Below are 17682 nucleotides of genomic sequence, written 5' to 3'. Positions count from 1 at the left end.
CGTACATTAACAAACAAGAACACAAATATGACCTATGGTTCGTGTGGGGTAGGCAAAGTTTACATGCATGATTATTATAACATAAACATTGTGGGATTATAATATATTCTGAATATGACCTAATCACCTAGTCACGTACAATTCCATTCCACTTAATCGATTGGTTGCGAATTGCCAAATTAATAAGTTGTACTCATGGAACATGTGATCTGTATGACTGTATATAGTGTAATGCCACAAAGGTCCAGTCAATCTACTCACCCCTTAGAAAAGTAGGTGATTATGGGATCTAATTATTCGGATTAAGACGTTGATTTTCAAATTTACCCATCAATTAATTATAACCAGTCGCTTTTATACATGCAATGCATGCGTATCTCATTCAGCTTGATTTTTACCCCTCGCGTTGTTGAGTGCCTACTTGATTTGACAAAACAATTTTACTCGCATTTTATTTTTGCTTCAGTTGTTGTCACATATATCAAAAGTGGAATTCAACGTGGGAAATAGAGTAGCATGGAAAATCTATATGTATGGTCTTTAATTAGTTTTTAAGTAGAGATTAGAGAATCCAATACCTCATTTTTAATTAAGGTCAGGACTCGGGAGGACTATTGCTCATGGAAGTTTCCGGTATCGCCGGTCCTGTGGGGGCTTGAGAATATATGTTTGGGATTTTTGTTTTGGCCACTGAGAATGTTTAGGACTAATAAGAGACAATATACTATCTAATTGGGTGTGCCGTAGCTAATTAAACACATTTATTATATATACTAGTTTATTTGGGAAAGAATTAGAGACAGACAACAAATCACATGTTGGTCGACTCAAAACCGTGTATATATATAATAGACATGGATTAGGGGAGCGATGTTGATCGCGGTTTTCTTCCACATATATTGTAAAAATATAAAATTAGTTTTTTTTTTTTGGTACAAAAAATATAAAATTTGTTGATGATTATGCTTTGTAGTTTAAGAGCATAATGGCGGGTATTCACTCATTTTAGGCTTTTAGCTATTACAAAGCTGTCAACAGGTCATACTTGCCCATATTATTCTAATTTATACAATTGAGCATGCATATTTGTTTTTGAATGGAAAGACGACAAACTATATTAGATGAAACTGAGAAGTACATGAAGCGATGCAAAAACATCGAAAGAAAAAACAATAAAGCATAACAAGATGCACAAATGCATCTATAAAGTAGGAAAACAATAAAAGACAGCAAGATGCACAGACGCATCTAAAATGAAAAGTAACCATGTGACTTGATGTCGGACGACATCGCTGCACTGCATATGTCACGAGAGCAGTGTAAATATAATAGTAACCGTAACCGTAACCGATGAGACGATCACCTAGGAGAGGTGATTCACTCACCAGGACTTCGAAAGTAACCGAGGGTGTCAGAAACTCGAAAATTAGCAAACAAACTCCTAAGAACCAGAACCCTAGAACCAATACCAGATCAATATGAGCAGCTGTCTCGGATCCAAGATCCGGAATTGAATGCGACTCAGGTCCCAAATACGGATCCAAATCTGGCCCAAATCCAAAATCAAGTCTGTCAAGACAAACTTGACAAGTAATACTGCCCTAATCCACCAACAAAGGCCCAAACCCAAATCTGAAAAACAGATCAAGGCCCAAGCCCAAATAGAGTAAACCCTAGCAGCCAATCCAACAGAGCTCTTATCCATCCCGCCGTCGCTACTCTTACAGTCACTGACGCACCCATCGATGGAAAATCTGTCCTTTATGCCGTAGCTGCGCCTGCTCCACCCATCATGTCGACGACGCATGACCAAGTAACAGACCTTAGAGCACACAAACGGCCGAGCAAGAACGAAGCCGGTGTCATTTCTCCCCGTTGCCATCTCAGTAAGACGGCGCCACCAACCCGTCTGATGATCAGACAGAAGATAGTTCCCCATGCCTGCTGCCATCCATGATGAAGGAAAACTGCTCGATCCGACTGCAGACCTGCTGGAGCCGCTCCTAACCTCGAAGACATTGGGGTCCCTGGATCCCAAACCTTCCAGCCACTAGCAGCCACCAATCCTGTGCGCCGAACCGAAAGCAATTCCAATCCCCAGTGTGAAGCAGTCTGGGTAGAAGAGAAATCCATCGCCTCAAAATGGGTCAAGGACCTCGGCTTCTTGGAGAAAAAAGGAATAAAGGAAGAGGCGGCATGGGCCGTACTCGAAGTCTGCGACACCAAGGGAGGCGCCAGAAGTTTACTCCATCGGAGATGGAGGAAGGTGCAGAATCGCCTACCCATGGGAGGCGTTCTCTGAAACCCTAGCAGAGAGGGAGGGATTTTAGCCTAGCTAAATAATTGAGCATATGCATATAAATGATCATCAAGGGATCTGCAAATCATAAACTATTATGCTTTCATATTTACATACGGTAATCTTATATCGATAGGATTACGTTGCTCCAATTCTGATCTTCTCCAATATCCCCAGTACTTTTCTATGATTACGTACAAATCGAATTTCTTATGAATTTGATTATGAATATTTAATGTAGATATGAGTGGACAATCTAATTATGTTGTAACTTCAACATTTTGGGCATTTGATCCAACCACTTCTCTAAAGATCCGATGTACAAATTCTCTGAATCTCTGGGCCAAAATGTTTTTCAATTTTCGGTAGAGGAAACATTATTTTGAGTCAGACCCCCCATCTGATGATGGATAAGTGGTCCGGAGTCTAACCGCCAATACTAAAGACATAAGTTGGCGGGTGATTAGAAACGGACATGGCGTTTGGGTAATTGGCCTATATCTAAATTTCAGAATATCCATTGGGACTGCGAACACAGTTCTTTTTCATGGCTATATCCTATCTCTCTCCACAAGTAGTATATTGGGAAGTGGCTTGACTTTGTTTGTTCCAAATGGAAAATGGACAAAAATTTTAGTGACATTTGATTAAGATAGTGAGGGTGGTGCTATTCCACTTGAAGGTGTCATAGTCTCGAGTCTCAACCCCCGGTCTTTTACTCAATTGATGGGTACGTATCTATGATACTTGATTAATACGTTGTTAAAGTAAGTGGCTGTGTGTGTGTGTGTAATATATTACATGGTTGTGACTTATGAGAAGTAATCATGATCAAGCTTAAGTGCCAAAACTAAGGCATTAGGTGTGATTGATCTATTGATTAACCTTCTTTTCATCGAACACGAGTCATGACATGCTAGGTTATGTAATGGTCAAACAACATTATCTTTACTCAACTCCAATCAATCTAAGGAAAAGCCATTAATCAAGCCTTGTAATTAGTTGCAAATCTACTAGACTAGCCCATGTTGCGGTCCCAAAAATACCCAATTAGGTACAATAATTGTTTGTGAAAAAGAAAAAAAATCATGATATTGTTTTGTTAAGAAGAAGCAAGTAGGAAGTTATCATCATATCACACTCCATGGCCACAAGACAAAATCTCTTTGAACTAGAGCAAAGTCATTTTATCTGATTCGCTCACCAGAACAGAAGCGAAACCCTAGCTTGGCGGTGAAGAGGACCTATATAGCATCCATGACTGTTCCAGCCAGCCAACCATCAAGCCCAACAAAATCTATAGGATTGAGGAAAGCCACAGCTTCCATTTCTGACTACAACTTGCTACATGCCCATGATTCTTCCTCAGATCTAAGGTTGTTTCCCATTCTACGGCGAAAGGGCTCAAATACTCAACAGGGACGAGTTCTTTGTTTCTTCCTCTTCCAAAACATATAATATAAGGCAATGTTAGAAAACCAAATCGTCAGGGTAACTTGCAAAGTATTCAGACACTAATACACTATATATGATACACAGATTCTAGAGAGTTTTAATACACAGGATAAGCAATTTCTGTTGGTTTCACTCATTACAAACAGTGGGCTAGCTGGGCCGAATCAGAGCCTGATATTTTTATAGATAAATTGGGCCTGTATGCATGTCCTAAATCATATCAATTTCTGGAAAAGCTGTTGTCTGTTGAATCAAGAGTTCTTTCAGATTAGTATGTCATACCTCGACATCCAGCTTCGTTCTGAGATCGCATGCGAGATTACAAGAATCTCAATATATTTGAGAGATCGAAGAGAGGCCAACTAAAGGATGGATTTTACCACCGCAAATTCTCCCTTGTCGATTCTTGATATTTTCTTGGCACCTCCAAGTCTCCCGGTTTATCAATTTTAATTAATGAATAATGTCACATTTTAGGCAATTTGCTCAAAAAAATGCCCTCTTTTCCACGATAAACTAAACCCAAATTTTAGCTTTAGCTACCTCAAAGATGATCACCCAAAAACAATAAAGGCTTGATGCACTAGTTCGAATAGTAATACTGATCCTTAAGGTCTACCTTGTCAAGATTACAGCATAAGAGAATTCCCATCTAACTTTCTTTAGTTTAAGGAACATAGTACTAATGATTACATGCCCTGTTTCAAAGTATCACTAAAATGATGAACTACGTACAATTTCATATCAATGTAAAACTAATTTCCCAATTGAATCTTCAGCTGAAACCCACCCCAGTTCATGCTAGCTATATCATCATTCGTACAAGTTGGGACCAATGTTTGTAAATGATAATGTGTGTGAATGTGGTCCAAGCTGTAGCTATAGTTGGTCACTCCAATTTTTTGTTGCAAATGCAAACCAGTTGGCTAACACCCATATAATGATATAATCCTAGCGTGTAGCAACGTGAAAACAAAGTAGGGAAGGGGGCCAAATTAAAGCTTATATATATGAGATCGAATCAAAAGGACATTACAAGAAATTAGTACAAGTGTGTCACAACATGATAGGGCATGCCCTCTCTAGCTTGTTACATCAGTACTACTACTATTACTTCAGCATGGACCATATAGCTATAGGTTACAAGCTTTCGCTCTCCAATAATACATTTGAAAGAAAAATGAATCATCGCGGTTGACTCTTTTAAGATCGATCAAAAGCCTCCCTTAAACAAACTCCATCCTTGATCCTTGCTAGCTTGGGAGTTGGTAACGTACTTATTTATAGTTAAAGACTTAACCCTAACCCTAAAGATCCCTCCACCTGGTCGATCACCTCTTTTCTTAAAGATTATGTTGCTTTATTCTCAATTTTTTTGCTTTAGATCCAAAGGTTTTCTAGGTGACCAAGTGAATGGTGCCCAACATACAAGCGTGTCAATATACCGATCTGGGAAGACGTAATTTTTGACACTCTCTTTTTTGGGTCACTGTAGAATGTAGTTCAATAATCACAATGGTTCATTGTTATATTCTTATGCAAACAAATCAAGTTTAGTAAAAAATTATATGGTCATTTAAATAGTGAAGAAAAACATCAATTATTTTACATAGGTTGATATATATGTAAAATATATGGTTATGATCAAATGGTTAACGAATTTTGATTTGACTAATTTTTATAAAAAAAAATTAAAAAAAACAGTGAAACAATAAATGATTTGAATCATTGAATTACATGTCAATACCGCAAAAATCTCTTTTCCAGACAAACTCTACAATTCAAGCAAAGTGATAGATAAGTCAAATCTTGTAGAACGTACAATGTGGTCGTTAATCCATCATATTAATTTGCCTGGCTGCATGATTTAATTTGCCATGTTGCATGATTAGATTAGACAGAAACCCACTCTAAGACTATTAATTAGATAAAAGACTAAATTCTGCTTACTACCCTGTATTTTCAAGGGTTCATCAGTTCAGTCCCTGCACTTCTAATTTAATCAGAAAAGTCCTTGCACTCTCCAATTTCATCAAATCGATCCAATCCGTCACCACTCCGTCAATTTTCAGGAAAAATTTCCAAACTATCCATCTGCATTCACAACACTGACGCATTGGCAGGCTGCTTAGTGATGGGTAGTTTGGGAATTTTCCCTGTGAGAAGGTCCCACGTCAGCATTTTAATAGCGAAAATTGACGGAATAGTGACGGATTGGATCGATTTGATGAAATTGGAGAGTGCAAGGTTTTTCTGATTAAATTAGAAGTGCAAGGACTGAACTGATGAACCCTTGAAAGTACAAGGTAATAAGCAGAATTTAATCCAATAAAAGACATATGGTGCAATAGTATACCATGCATGTATTGATGGACATGGGTTATGTGTATGTTAAAAGTCCTTGTTAATTATAAAGTAAATATCAGAGTACTATATATACAAGACTGCTAAGTTTGAACCCTTGATACCTAATTGCCTAATTCTAGCTCACTCAATTATCTACCATCGCTCACCACTTGAACTAACTTTAAGCGGTTAATTGTCTATTTTTATCCCCTTTTTATGGGATAATGACCATTTACACAATTTTTGAGTAAAAATTGCCCACTTACTCCACTAAAAGTTTTTACTTCCATTTATCCAATTTAACATTCATTGACAGTATTACCTTTATTTTAATTAATAAATTACACTCATCTCTCTCTCTCTCTCTCTCTCTCTCTCTCTCTCTCTCTCTCTCTCTCTCTCTCTCTCTCTCTCTCTCTCTCTCTCTCTCTCTCTCTCTCTCTCTCTCTCTCTCTCTCTCTCTCTCTCTCTCCCTCCTCCTCACTGATTTCTCTCTCTCTTTCTCTCAACTCGTCTCAGACTCTCTCTCTCCCTCCATGCCCTTCAATTTTTTTTTTCATTGTTTGTTTTGATGAGCTTTTTAATGAGTTAGCATCAGATCGACTAATATATTGTTGTATATGTGTTGTATTGTTGTATAATTGTTATATGCTTGGTTTGGTAATTTTTTGATAGAAGATGATACAATCAAGCCATGTTTTTTGAGAAATATATAGAAGACATCACTAGCGACCGCATGCATGAGTCACTCAAGAAAGAGGTTGCTCACGAACGATAAACCGAGTAACACCTTGTGCAACAACATTGTGTTCTTTAGGTTAGTAAACATCTGCAGAAACATATTGGGTTATAGACTTATAGTTGACAGGTAATTTTTAAGGTGTAGTAGTCGTCATTTGTGTAATTGTGTTGTAGCAGGGTACGCATCATACACATGACGTGGTTGGAGCAAATACTCTTGGGTTCTGGCTAGGCTAAGCTTGTAGCTACCATTCACTACTAACCTAATGAAGACAAGGGAACATATGGAACTTGTGGTCCTCACACATAATTCTCCTTCCTTTTCACCTTGTTGTATCTCAAGGTTCTTCTTTAAGTCTACTTCTTCTTTGACTTGTACTCCATCTCTCTCATATCTATTGCTCCTCCTCCTCTCTTTCACTGAAAAATGGAACCAAACAAAGCTCAAGGAAAGAGGAGCTTGAACTTCAAGACTGAGGAGGAGGAAGAGGAAGAGGAAGAGGATGAGGACGAAGAGCATGCGAGTACGGTACTACTGCATGGAGAAGATGACAGGAGAAAAAGAGTGATGGTGATGAATAGTACTACTAGCTCTGCTAGTCCAAGCAAGAAAGGATCCGGTGCAGGGGGGTCTACGACGACAAGGCCGTCTTGCCAAGCGCAGAGTTGTAATGCAGACCTGAGTGATGCAAAGCAATACTACCGCCGCCACAAGGTCTGCGATTTTCATTCCAAGGCTCCGGCGGTGATCGTCGGTGGTCTCCAACAGCGGTTTTGCCAGCAATGTAGCAGGTGTAATTTGCAAACCCTAATCTCACAACTCTAAGTTTCTACATGTCTGTTTCCAGTTCTATCATGGTTTGTGGATTTAACTATTCTCTATTCATGTCCTAGATCTAGCTATCAGATGGTTTCCCTTGTTAAAGAGTTTATGTCAAATTAATGCTTGATTGAAATCTGTATTTTAAGTATATTTTAGCCAGAAAAACCATTTATTTTTCTTTGTCAATCATCATCCTTAAGTTCTCATGTGATTCATGCTTGTCTAATCGAATTTTGAATGTACCCTTTAATCAAAACTCTATTTGATCGAAAAATTAATGCATGTTAATTGAGTTTTTCCCTCTCTTGAAAACTCTTAGTTCGGAAATACACTTTAACGTTTTATTTGCTAGTTAATTCCAGTCGAAAGCTCATATACACTGAAAACACAAAATTTCTACTATAAATCCAACCCCTAAATTAAAGTCTTTTCACAACTAAAGGTGTGCACGAGCAATGCCTGATCGATCGAGTACTAGCTAATTAATAACATATGGTTGCCAAAAGATAGAGTTGATGATGTGAGCTAAAGGTAGTATGAAAACTTTCTCAATGGCGTTGAGGATGGGACACACTAAGAAACCCATTTTCATGATAATCTATACTTCCATGATTACGCCAAAGTTAGGTTCATAATTATAGATAAGCACGCAGCCAGTGAGCCAGTATATGATTAATTGATAGCTAAGGAGAAAAAGTTGCAAGATGAAGATAGAAGTTGTTTAACATATTTTTTTATGTCTTCATGATTGGCTTTGAAATGGTGCATTTATATGTTTGCATGCAGGTTTCATAACCTGTCAGAGTTCGATGAAAACAAAAGGAGTTGTCGCAGACGTTTAGCTGGGCACAACGAACGGCGCCGGAAAAGCTCCGCCGATTATTCCAACTGAATAACACAGACAAGAAGAATAGAATTGAATTATTGCAGGCATAATAATTCTTGAAGAGGAAGAATTTATATACATAGCTGTTTTAGCATCATGCCCAGTTGCTCTCTCTCTTCTGTCAGCCCTCGATCTCGATTATTGTATGTACTGGAAATTTGCATCTGCAATGTAATCAAACAATCATGCAATAGCCAATCCAACTTGCTTTCGTTGGTAGCTGTCACTGAAATTAATGACTTGACTATTCTCGTTCCCTTCACTTCATTGCTAGTTTTCATAAAATCATCATCTGTCACTTCTCATAATAAATTGTGATCGAAGTTGTTTTTTGTCCAACTACGTAGTACGTCATCCAAGTTCAGCATGAATGCGTCAATGAATATCAAGTACCTGGCATGGGAAAAGCGTGCATTCCGAGGTAAAGGGGGCTAGTTCAATTTTCACCTAATTAACGAGTGGATTCACCATGTAGGTGACATGACTGGTTAAACTGTTGTGGATCACCAAGTATCAGAACTGTTTAAACTGTTTGCCTGGATGAAGTTGATCATGGAATAAGCTAGGCTCCTTGGAGCCTCTTTCATTTTTTCTTTTTGCGGTTTTAGTTCGTACCAAAAAGGGAAAACAGAGAAGGCATAGTTTGTAATGGATCCAAGGGAGGCAGAGGAACAGCAGTATTAGAAAATGGATTCATAGCCCTCAGCAGCAATCACTTGCCTACTTTGTTATAAAAACCTCTACTACAATGATTGGTAAAGGGATAGAAATTACAGAAATAATGTCTGAACCAATTGGTACAGAATCTTGCACCATCAATTATGTCACAAACAAGGAGCAGATCCAATCTCAGACTCTTGGAATCGGGTTCATAATAAAGCACAATTAAACTGAACATTAGGCAAACTCACAATCACTGCTATTCTCCAAAGGTTGCTTGTAGAAAAATGTTGGATCACTCGTTAAAGAAAACAAGGTAATACTCCTTGCGTTGGCCAAGTGAAGAATTTTCTCTGGATCATGTCTGTATGCCGAACCTTGAATTGTATTACATAAGGAATTGAAAAATAGGTTAGAAGCTTGTGGTAATTGCAGAGAACAGTATCTTTATTCACGTTGGATGCCTAATAGTTTTATGGCAATTTCCCAACTGACAATTGCCGCCGCATTAGCAGGAAAGGCCCTAACTATTGTAGGACCCAGACCTGTATAGCATCCTTTCAATCCAGCCATTCTGTATATCTGCAGAGCAAAAAAAATAAAAATAAAGGTAAATCGAGTCTCTCTCGAGTATTGGAGGGGGAGGGGGAGAGCCAAAGAGGGAAAAGAAAAAAAAAAGGGTGTTCTTACTGAGCTTAAGATTTGAAATGGATTTCTTGTAGAGTTCTTATCTGCAGATGTCTGAATTATAGTCTTCGCAACATCCAAGGGCAACACAGCAGACCAAAACTGGAAGAAGGGTACCAAAAGAATCACAAATTGAAAGTACTACTGAAATAAGAACGTGAAACATGTGTATTATACAAGATTGCCAAATTGTGAAGATGCATACAGCTATACCACCAAGGCCACCACTAACAATCCCAACTCCCACGTCAATCAAGTTCTTGTGGTCCGATGAAGCAGATTGCAGTTGTAAATGCATATGATAGCGGACATACTCATAAACGGTGAAAAAGACTGCATTTCCAGTAGCTTCTCTTAAAAACGTTGTAAAACCTCCGCGAAAAATTCCTCTAACCTGAAAAGGACTTACATCAGCTAAAAGCATCACCACAAATTATGTTTGTAAAACAAGGTGCAGTATTTTCTTACCCCATCCTCTTTTACAGTTTTAAGGGCGCAATCAAGAGGGCCAGCATATCTACTTGATATCGGTATCAAAGAGTCTGTGCCTTGAACTTGCATCCTACACTGGAAAAGGTTGGTGTAATAAGCATACAGGGAGAAACAACTTTTCCAATCTAGAAACCATCCAATTCCTTTTACCTTCACCAGCTCCGAGGGGCATAGTATAAAACTGATCATTGCTCCACCAAAAGCTGCAGATGGAATTATGATTTGTGGTTGTGGCACAGCACTTTGCACATTTCCCTTCAAGTATCATTAAGAGTAAGAAGACTGTTGCATTATAACCATATAACAAATAATATATATTTATACAAACATTGGGAATAATCACTGAAGTAACTGCATCCCAAACATGTGTCTAAATGAAGTCATTACAGAGATCATTACCAAACAAAAACCAAAAAAGCTTTGTGCACTTCATTTTCATTTGTACCTGCAGCGACTGTTTCATCTGGGAATACATGCCAAAAAGAAGCGAACTCTCAAAAGCTACCCCCATAAAAGATGAAGTTGCCCCTCTGTAAAGTCCTTTAATCTGTCAAGAACTCAATTCTAGTCAGCTCTCCTGAAAAAGATGTATGTGATTTTCAAATTCTCCAACAATTGGCACCCTTTCGAAAACCAAAAGAGGGGCTACATTGTCATGTTAGAGATATAAAGCTGTGATTCCTACAGAAAGTTCAGGACCATACGTACCCCTTCAGTCCTTAGTATCCTTGCAGTACAATGCAAACCGTTCCGGTATGTAATCCCATGTTCTACAGTGTTGTGCATTTGCATCTTCACCTAATTAAGCAAGCATTACATGAAAACACAATGTTACACACAGTACAAGTTCTTCAAGTTTCAACCATTCTCAGTTCACAAAGCAATCTAATCAGCGTTTATATCATCAATCAAAACGTGAAAATGACAAAAAGATGCTCACTTTAGGCAAATTAAGCTCACTTTTTACTACAATCATGCTGATATAAACCAACCCAGCACTTCTTACATCAAAATTACGACTACCCAGATTCGAAAGAACTAAACTTTATCAATTACACATCAGAAAATGAGATTAAGAACCAAACCCATGAAAGCAAACTTCACCATCTTTCAAAACTCACTGAAAGCTCAATAAATTGAAGAGTAAAGTTGTTACCTTGACGGTGTCGAAGGGATGGCCGGTGCCAACAGTGGCAACGCCGGCGAGCAAGCCGGCCACGTATTCCTTGTAGCCGGAGCTATCCCTCATCTTTGTTTGAGTAGTATTCTGTTATTACTGGGCAAATTTCATGGTGGTCTCTGAAGTCTGAAGTCTAGTGGTGAAATAGCAAAAGACCACAGATCAAAATTGGAACCCAAAGGTGCCCTTGTAAAGTTGAGTTATGTTACCATTTTTTTTTTTTTTTTTAAATTATTCTATTGTCATCTATGTTATTGGCATATACTGACTTTCCCATCATGTGTTCAATCACTTCAATGTCATATAGACATATACTCATGTTATTTTGGCATAGCTTGACCTCATTTCGCTGCTTCTTTGGGTTTTCATAGTGTTCCGGATTGTTACAAGGATGCACAACACAGTGCCGATCCTCATGACTCATAGGTCTAGTGCGGAAATTTGATTGAGGCCTTGCTCAATGTCGTATTATTTTGGCATAGCTTTACCTCATTCGGCTGCGTCTTTGAGTTTTGGTAGTGTGCTACATTGTTACAAGACAAGAGCTAGTGTTTACACTTCACAGGTTGTGAAAAAGTGCTTATTGGAAGAAAAGAAAGAGTTGAAGGCCTGTGGATTTTCACGTCAAGCTAATCGAAGAGCGCACCTCTACAAAGAGAACACACTTGTTTCGTAATTTTGATTCGTTGGTTGAGAATGACAGTCTTAGCTATCTTATGTTTACTTGTTACATTCTTGGCTATCCATGTTCAAGGGTTTAAAAAAAAAAAAAAAAAAAAAAAAAAACATATATAGTTATTTCACCTATGCACAATGCTTTTATATAAAGTTACAGAACTCAATCTGAAGAGCAAATTCTACTGCTAACTATGGATTTCTCACCCAATTTCTGAAGTCATTGAAGCAGAGCTATGAAACCTATAATCTCGGTATTTCTAGGAAATTGCAGTGGGCTCGTTAGTCATAACTTGCTAGGAACAATGTCGTTCAATAGTCTTCCAGCCCTGTTAAGCTGCGTTGGCTTTGAAAACACATCTCGTCTTTCAGCTAAAAATTTTGCAAAGCGAGAACCTTTCTCTTCTTTGTTGTGATCATTTGGTAATGACTGTTGCATATGAGGCAAAGGAGGGGGCTTTGGAGACAGATGCGGCATCAACGCCCATACAGAAGAAAGATGTTTGTTTGGTTGGTCGAGAACCTGAAGATGTGAAAGATCTTGCATGTCTGTTGGAGAAAAAACCAAAGTTGTCAGATCGGACTAATACAATGGGAAAGAGGATGTCTGTTTGTATGACTTCACGAAAAAAATCATTTAGATAAAAAACTAACTGAAGCTAACCAAACTCTGATAGCTAAATAACCTTTTGAGAACTTGAAAATTGGCAGGAGAGCTGCACATGGAATGCTGAAGTTCAGATGTGGTATAACTGTTCCTCCACCATGTCTAGCGTTGCTGCAACAAGAACATGCCTCATTAAATAAGGAACTTCTATCTGTAACGAGCAAGCAATATAAATTTAATGAAGAAACTATAGATCTGATTTGATGATAAAATGATGCAAAAAAGCAGTTTTATCAACAATATCATTAGACAGCACAACATGATTTCACCAAACATTAGCAGAATCACACCAAACATGGGGGTAGGACAAACTTTAGACTACAGCAATGACAAACTTATATCAGTTCTAGTGTGAAATCAAAATATTGAATGGCAGCTTTTCTTGTTATAACTTCTTTAATACATGGACACCGTTCACCATCATAAAGAGGCTTCACAAACTTAGATATTTGGCATACCTTGTAACAAGCCCAATCATATGACCATCTGAATTTACAACAGCACCACCACTACCACCTGGATGGACAGCTGCTGTTGTTTCAAGCATCACAGGAGAGTGCCCTCGAGTATTTCCTGGTTGACTGGGTTGATATGAGAGTAGAAACTTTGCTTTGACAACTTTTGCCACCACACCAGAACAAATTGAAGGGGAAAAGCCTGATGGTATAGAACCCAAACAGAGTATGAAACATGAGGAAGTTACCAAAAAAACAGATAATACAATGCATCTTCTAGAAATAAATTGCATCTGTAGTAGTGCTAATGCAGCAGTGTCAGAAAAATAGCTTAAGGGCATCAAATCTAATCAAAGATTTAACAGGCCAATGCATCTGACATCATAAAATCCTTTTTCAGTTTCAATACTGTAATGCTATTTACACTTGTATCACTCAATTTTCTGCAGTAACATATATGTAAGGTCATAGGAGCGAGGCTTACCACATCTGGGTCCAAACAGTCCATGTCCAATAACGTATGCCTTTGATCCTAAAGATGGCGATGAAAAGTCCATGACAACTGGGGAAAGCTGATCTGGGATGCACTGGAGCTGTAACAAGGCAACATCTAAAGGTCCTTTACAAACATAGACTACTTTGGCGTCACACCAAACCCAAGGGTCCATATGATCCAGGCGGACACGTATATTTCTATGGCCTTTGTAAGATGAGTTCAATGCTCCATGTTCATTCCCAACTGAGGGATCTCCATTCTTGTGAAGCCCAGGCAGAAAGCCTTGAATCTTTTGCTCTGGAGATAGAGATCTGTCGGATAGGAGGGGAGGAGCCTCAGAAATGGATCCGTCACTTGCAGTCCTTTTACCAAATCTCCATGGTTCTAAGAGGTGAGCATTTGTGAGTATCAGGCCTTGCTTGTTGAGGAAAACACCAGATGCCCATACTCCATCATCTATGGTTATAAGACAAACAGAAGTTATTGCCTTCTCAACAGCTGATGGGGAGCAACTAGTAGAAAGATGCTCCTGAATATGCGTTATGGGTCCATTTGAGCCGTTGGTGTTTGCTAAAAATGCTTTCCCTACAGCATTTAAGTTTCCTTTGTCATAATAAATCCCCTTTTCTGCATAATGGGGCTCCTTCTGCAGCAAGTCACTGCAAGCAGTTGCAATGGCTTCCCACGAAATTACCAGCTGTTACCCAAGACTAAAGTTTTGGATGACAAGTTAACTGGAAAAAATTAAGAGGATACCATGTCAAATAGGAAATGTTCTCAAGTTACCTGAACTTCAGCACCGCTAGTCTTCTGCCTCAATGGTCTAATCAACATACCAATAAGTTGTGCATTCTCGCTCAAAACTGGACCACCTTCCGCTCCTGATAGGATTAGAATTGATAGGAATCAGAGACCAATGGCATGAAAAGAACAATGGAAACTCTTAGAAGTAATGCTCGCACCAGGAAGACACCGTATGTCTGCCATCAGCAATGGACTATAAGATGAATTAGGAGGATAGCAGTTGGCAATGGACCCCACTGATATGCTGAAATAGGAAGCCAGTATTAGCTGGAGGATCAATAGGATTTTATAGTTATACTTCAGGCATAATCAGAAAGAAAGCATAGATAATATCAACCAAACAGGTAGCCATAATATGTACTTAGACAGGAAGATAAGTTACCTGTTAAAGAAGTGTACAGGTGACAGGATACCAAAAGGAGAACCCACTGCTACAAGAAAGTCTCCCCTTTTATTGGAGGGTGATATAGTTATATTTGGCACATCCTGAAAAGAAATTATCAATCAGTCTCAGATATATTATTAAGAGAACAATTGATACTCAAGATTCACAATTCAATACCTTTGAGTTCTGAATCATCACAAGATTGTATGCTAAAACAAAGGGTGAGAACATAAATTTACCTTAGAAAGCAAGGATACTCCAAGAATTGCGATTCTTGTAGTTGACTTTCCCGTAAGACTTGCGTTCCTCAATTCTCTAACTGCCAAATTTACCTAGTCATGCAAGACAAACGATTATTTTCACAATCCAAAGATCAACAATTATTTCCTTTAAATAACAAGAAAATATTGAAAGGATCTAGTTATCATGTTAACTTTCATAATTCCCCCAAACCAACCACAAAAAATAAGAGCTGCTCCATTAGTGACCTTTTTTTATAGCCTTTTTAATTGCTTGCTTTCCAGTCATAGGTCATCTCCAAAATATACATGCACATGATGTGAACTTTTAAGTGAATTTACAAAAAAGAAACACCTAGTACCTGCGTCTGAATAACATCCATAACTGGCTGAGGATTATAATGTGAGGCTAAAGACCAACCGACCTCCCATCCATGCTCTGGAGAGCTTATAGAAGCATCAATAAGAGATTGGAGTGCAAAAGCAGATGCAGGAACGTCAATCTGTACGATGCACTAGTTTGATCAACATTGGAAACCATATGTAATGTATCGTGTACCAAAGAACTGTATTCTACTATCAGGTAATGATGAGAGACTTATATCAATGATGCTATTCATATTATCAATGACCAACTATTGGGATTGGCAGCGAGACTGCAGTATCATCTCATATCAGTCATAAAGTTGTGGTTGTGAATTGAAGAACATAATTATGACAAGTTCTACTTTTCCATTATAAGGTAATCGTTTAATTGACCCTCAATAGGTGACCACTAACGGTCATGGATATGCACAAAACATACAAAACAAAAGGCAAATGGACTAATAAGTGCTGATAGACACATGAATTATAGTCAAGTAGGCACAAATACAATTAGTTAGAGTTGCTATTGATAGAAGCTTATTCTCTATATACTCTACACTCAAATGGTTTCTAATGTTCAGTAATAGCCAACCCGACAATTGGGTAACAAATTTCCTACCAGGGTTAAAAGCTGCGCTGCAAACCAGCATGGAGGTCCTTTCTCCAACGACATGTCATCCTGTCAATCAAACCACCTCATATAATCAAACACTAACATCCAACGCGAGACACTAACCTCACTAAAACTCTTCATTTCAAAGCTCAAACAAATTAAACACCGCAGGGGTATTGTACTATACAGCTATACCTCTGCCATAACATCAATCTCAACCCCAGGAATCAACTCAGGCCTGCCCTGCAAGTTACCAATCAAGCATAACCAACCTCATTAAAACCAACCCCATTCCATAATCAAACAACTAATCAAGCAAACTATATCACATCAATTTCAACCTGGGCGAGGCTCTCTCTGTGTTGCAAAGACAGAAACGGCTCAACAACTGAAGCAACAGTCACAACCAGAGCCGGTGACCAGTCACTTCCGCCGCCGCATAGCTGCTTCGCGACCTCACCGTCGTAAAGGGTTTCCGGCAATAACATTCCGGAAGCTGATATAGTCGTCGTCCCAGAGCTACACAAGCCCAAAACACAAATGGACATCGAAAGCATGGGTCAATACAAAATTAGGGTTAGGTTAGTTAATTGGTAACAGAGAATTAGGGCTTACTTGTACTGGTGGAAAGCATGGTTTCGCATTTTGAGGCCTTTGGGGTCCTAATTGAAAAGGGTTTACGTGATCAGTAAGCAGCTGAGGTCTGAAGATTGAGACTTTCAGAGAAGGGTAAAGACGACTACTTACAGGGCCTTTGACTCTGACCATGACGGCGAAATTCCGAGCAAAACCGACGATTTCCGGTAAGCCCATGACGACGGTGTGCTTGTTCTGAGGGTGCGATTCCCAAGAAGCTCAGGGTTCGATTTACAGTCTCAGAGGTATATATAGGTCTGAGGGAGATGAGAAAAAACAAAGAAGATGATTCTATTTTACCACTCTGGAAAGTGAAAAAGTTACTTTACTCATTGGTTAAAAAAGTAGTACTTTTTTGGATTATTTTCTTACCTAATTGGGATTAGTTTAGCTTAATTTAATTTAAGTGGGGGGTTGGAAGCCCATGCAAGCCTTACCATATTTCACTATTTGACGAATTAACCCTTGATGCTCTTATACCTTTGCTAAATACATTGGTAAACCCAAGTGAAATGAACATCCATCATTTGTAACATGTATTTTATATTAGAGGAATTGCGTTTTATGATATGCATAACACGTTTAATTTTACATACTTAACTTCTTCTTAAAAAAAATTAAAAAAATTTACATACTTAACTTTTTTTTTTTTTGAGAGATTTACATACTTAACTCGACACGTTTAACTTGGCATGTTTAATTGATATGTTAAAATTTCAAAAAATAATATTTAAAGATATAAAATTTATAGAAATACAAACAAAATTGACACAAATG

General features: G+C 38.4%; 3 protein-coding genes across 4 annotated transcripts; 1 reads left to right on the top strand and 2 right to left on the bottom strand.

Annotated features, from left to right (window-relative positions):
• The first annotated feature begins 7191 nt into the window (after positions 1–7191).
• LOC133729583 (squamosa promoter-binding-like protein 3) lies at positions 7192–8782 on the top strand. The gene is made up of 2 exons (XM_062157133.1): positions 7192–7633; positions 8451–8782. The coding sequence occupies exons 1-2, from the start codon at positions 7269–7271 to the stop codon at positions 8554–8556; spliced, it is 471 nt and encodes a 156-aa protein (XP_062013117.1). The 5' UTR covers positions 7192–7268; the 3' UTR covers positions 8557–8782.
• Positions 8783–9252: 470 nt separating this feature from the next.
• LOC133729582 (mitochondrial arginine transporter BAC1) lies at positions 9253–11746 on the bottom strand. Of its 2 annotated transcripts, XM_062157131.1 has the most exons (8): positions 11546–11746; positions 11098–11187; positions 10835–10936; positions 10540–10644; positions 10366–10464; positions 10103–10291; positions 9901–9999; positions 9253–9792 (listed from the first exon to the last, which is right to left on the bottom strand). In XM_062157131.1, the coding sequence occupies exons 1-8, from the start codon at positions 11636–11638 to the stop codon at positions 9658–9660; spliced, it is 912 nt and encodes a 303-aa protein (XP_062013115.1). In that variant the 5' UTR covers positions 11639–11746; the 3' UTR covers positions 9253–9657. The 2 variants fall into 2 exon arrangements, with proteins under 2 accessions (XP_062013115.1, XP_062013116.1); XM_062157132.1 differs by lacking the exon at positions 11546–11746 and having other exon boundaries at positions 10835–10966.
• Positions 11747–12343: 597 nt separating this feature from the next.
• LOC133729581 (glyoxysomal processing protease, glyoxysomal) lies at positions 12344–17166 on the bottom strand. Its single transcript, XM_062157130.1, has 14 exons — positions 17017–17166; positions 16885–16931; positions 16611–16788; positions 16465–16512; positions 16276–16335; positions 15653–15793; positions 15291–15383; positions 15049–15152; positions 14825–14910; positions 14649–14743; positions 13851–14559; positions 13370–13568; positions 12931–13022; positions 12344–12793 (listed from the first exon to the last, which is right to left on the bottom strand). Exons 1-14 carry the CDS (start codon positions 17080–17082, stop codon positions 12531–12533), a joined length of 2181 nt encoding a protein of 726 aa, XP_062013114.1. The 5' UTR covers positions 17083–17166; the 3' UTR covers positions 12344–12530.
• Between the last annotated feature and the right edge of the window lie 516 nt (positions 17167–17682).

Source organism: Rosa rugosa, chromosome 2 (assembly GCF_958449725.1).
Source record: "Rosa rugosa chromosome 2, drRosRugo1.1, whole genome shotgun sequence".
NCBI lineage: Eukaryota > Viridiplantae > Streptophyta > Magnoliopsida > Rosales > Rosaceae > Rosa > Rosa rugosa.
Note: the sequence above shows the minus strand (reverse complement) of the source record. Positions and strands in the feature narration are given on the sequence as shown.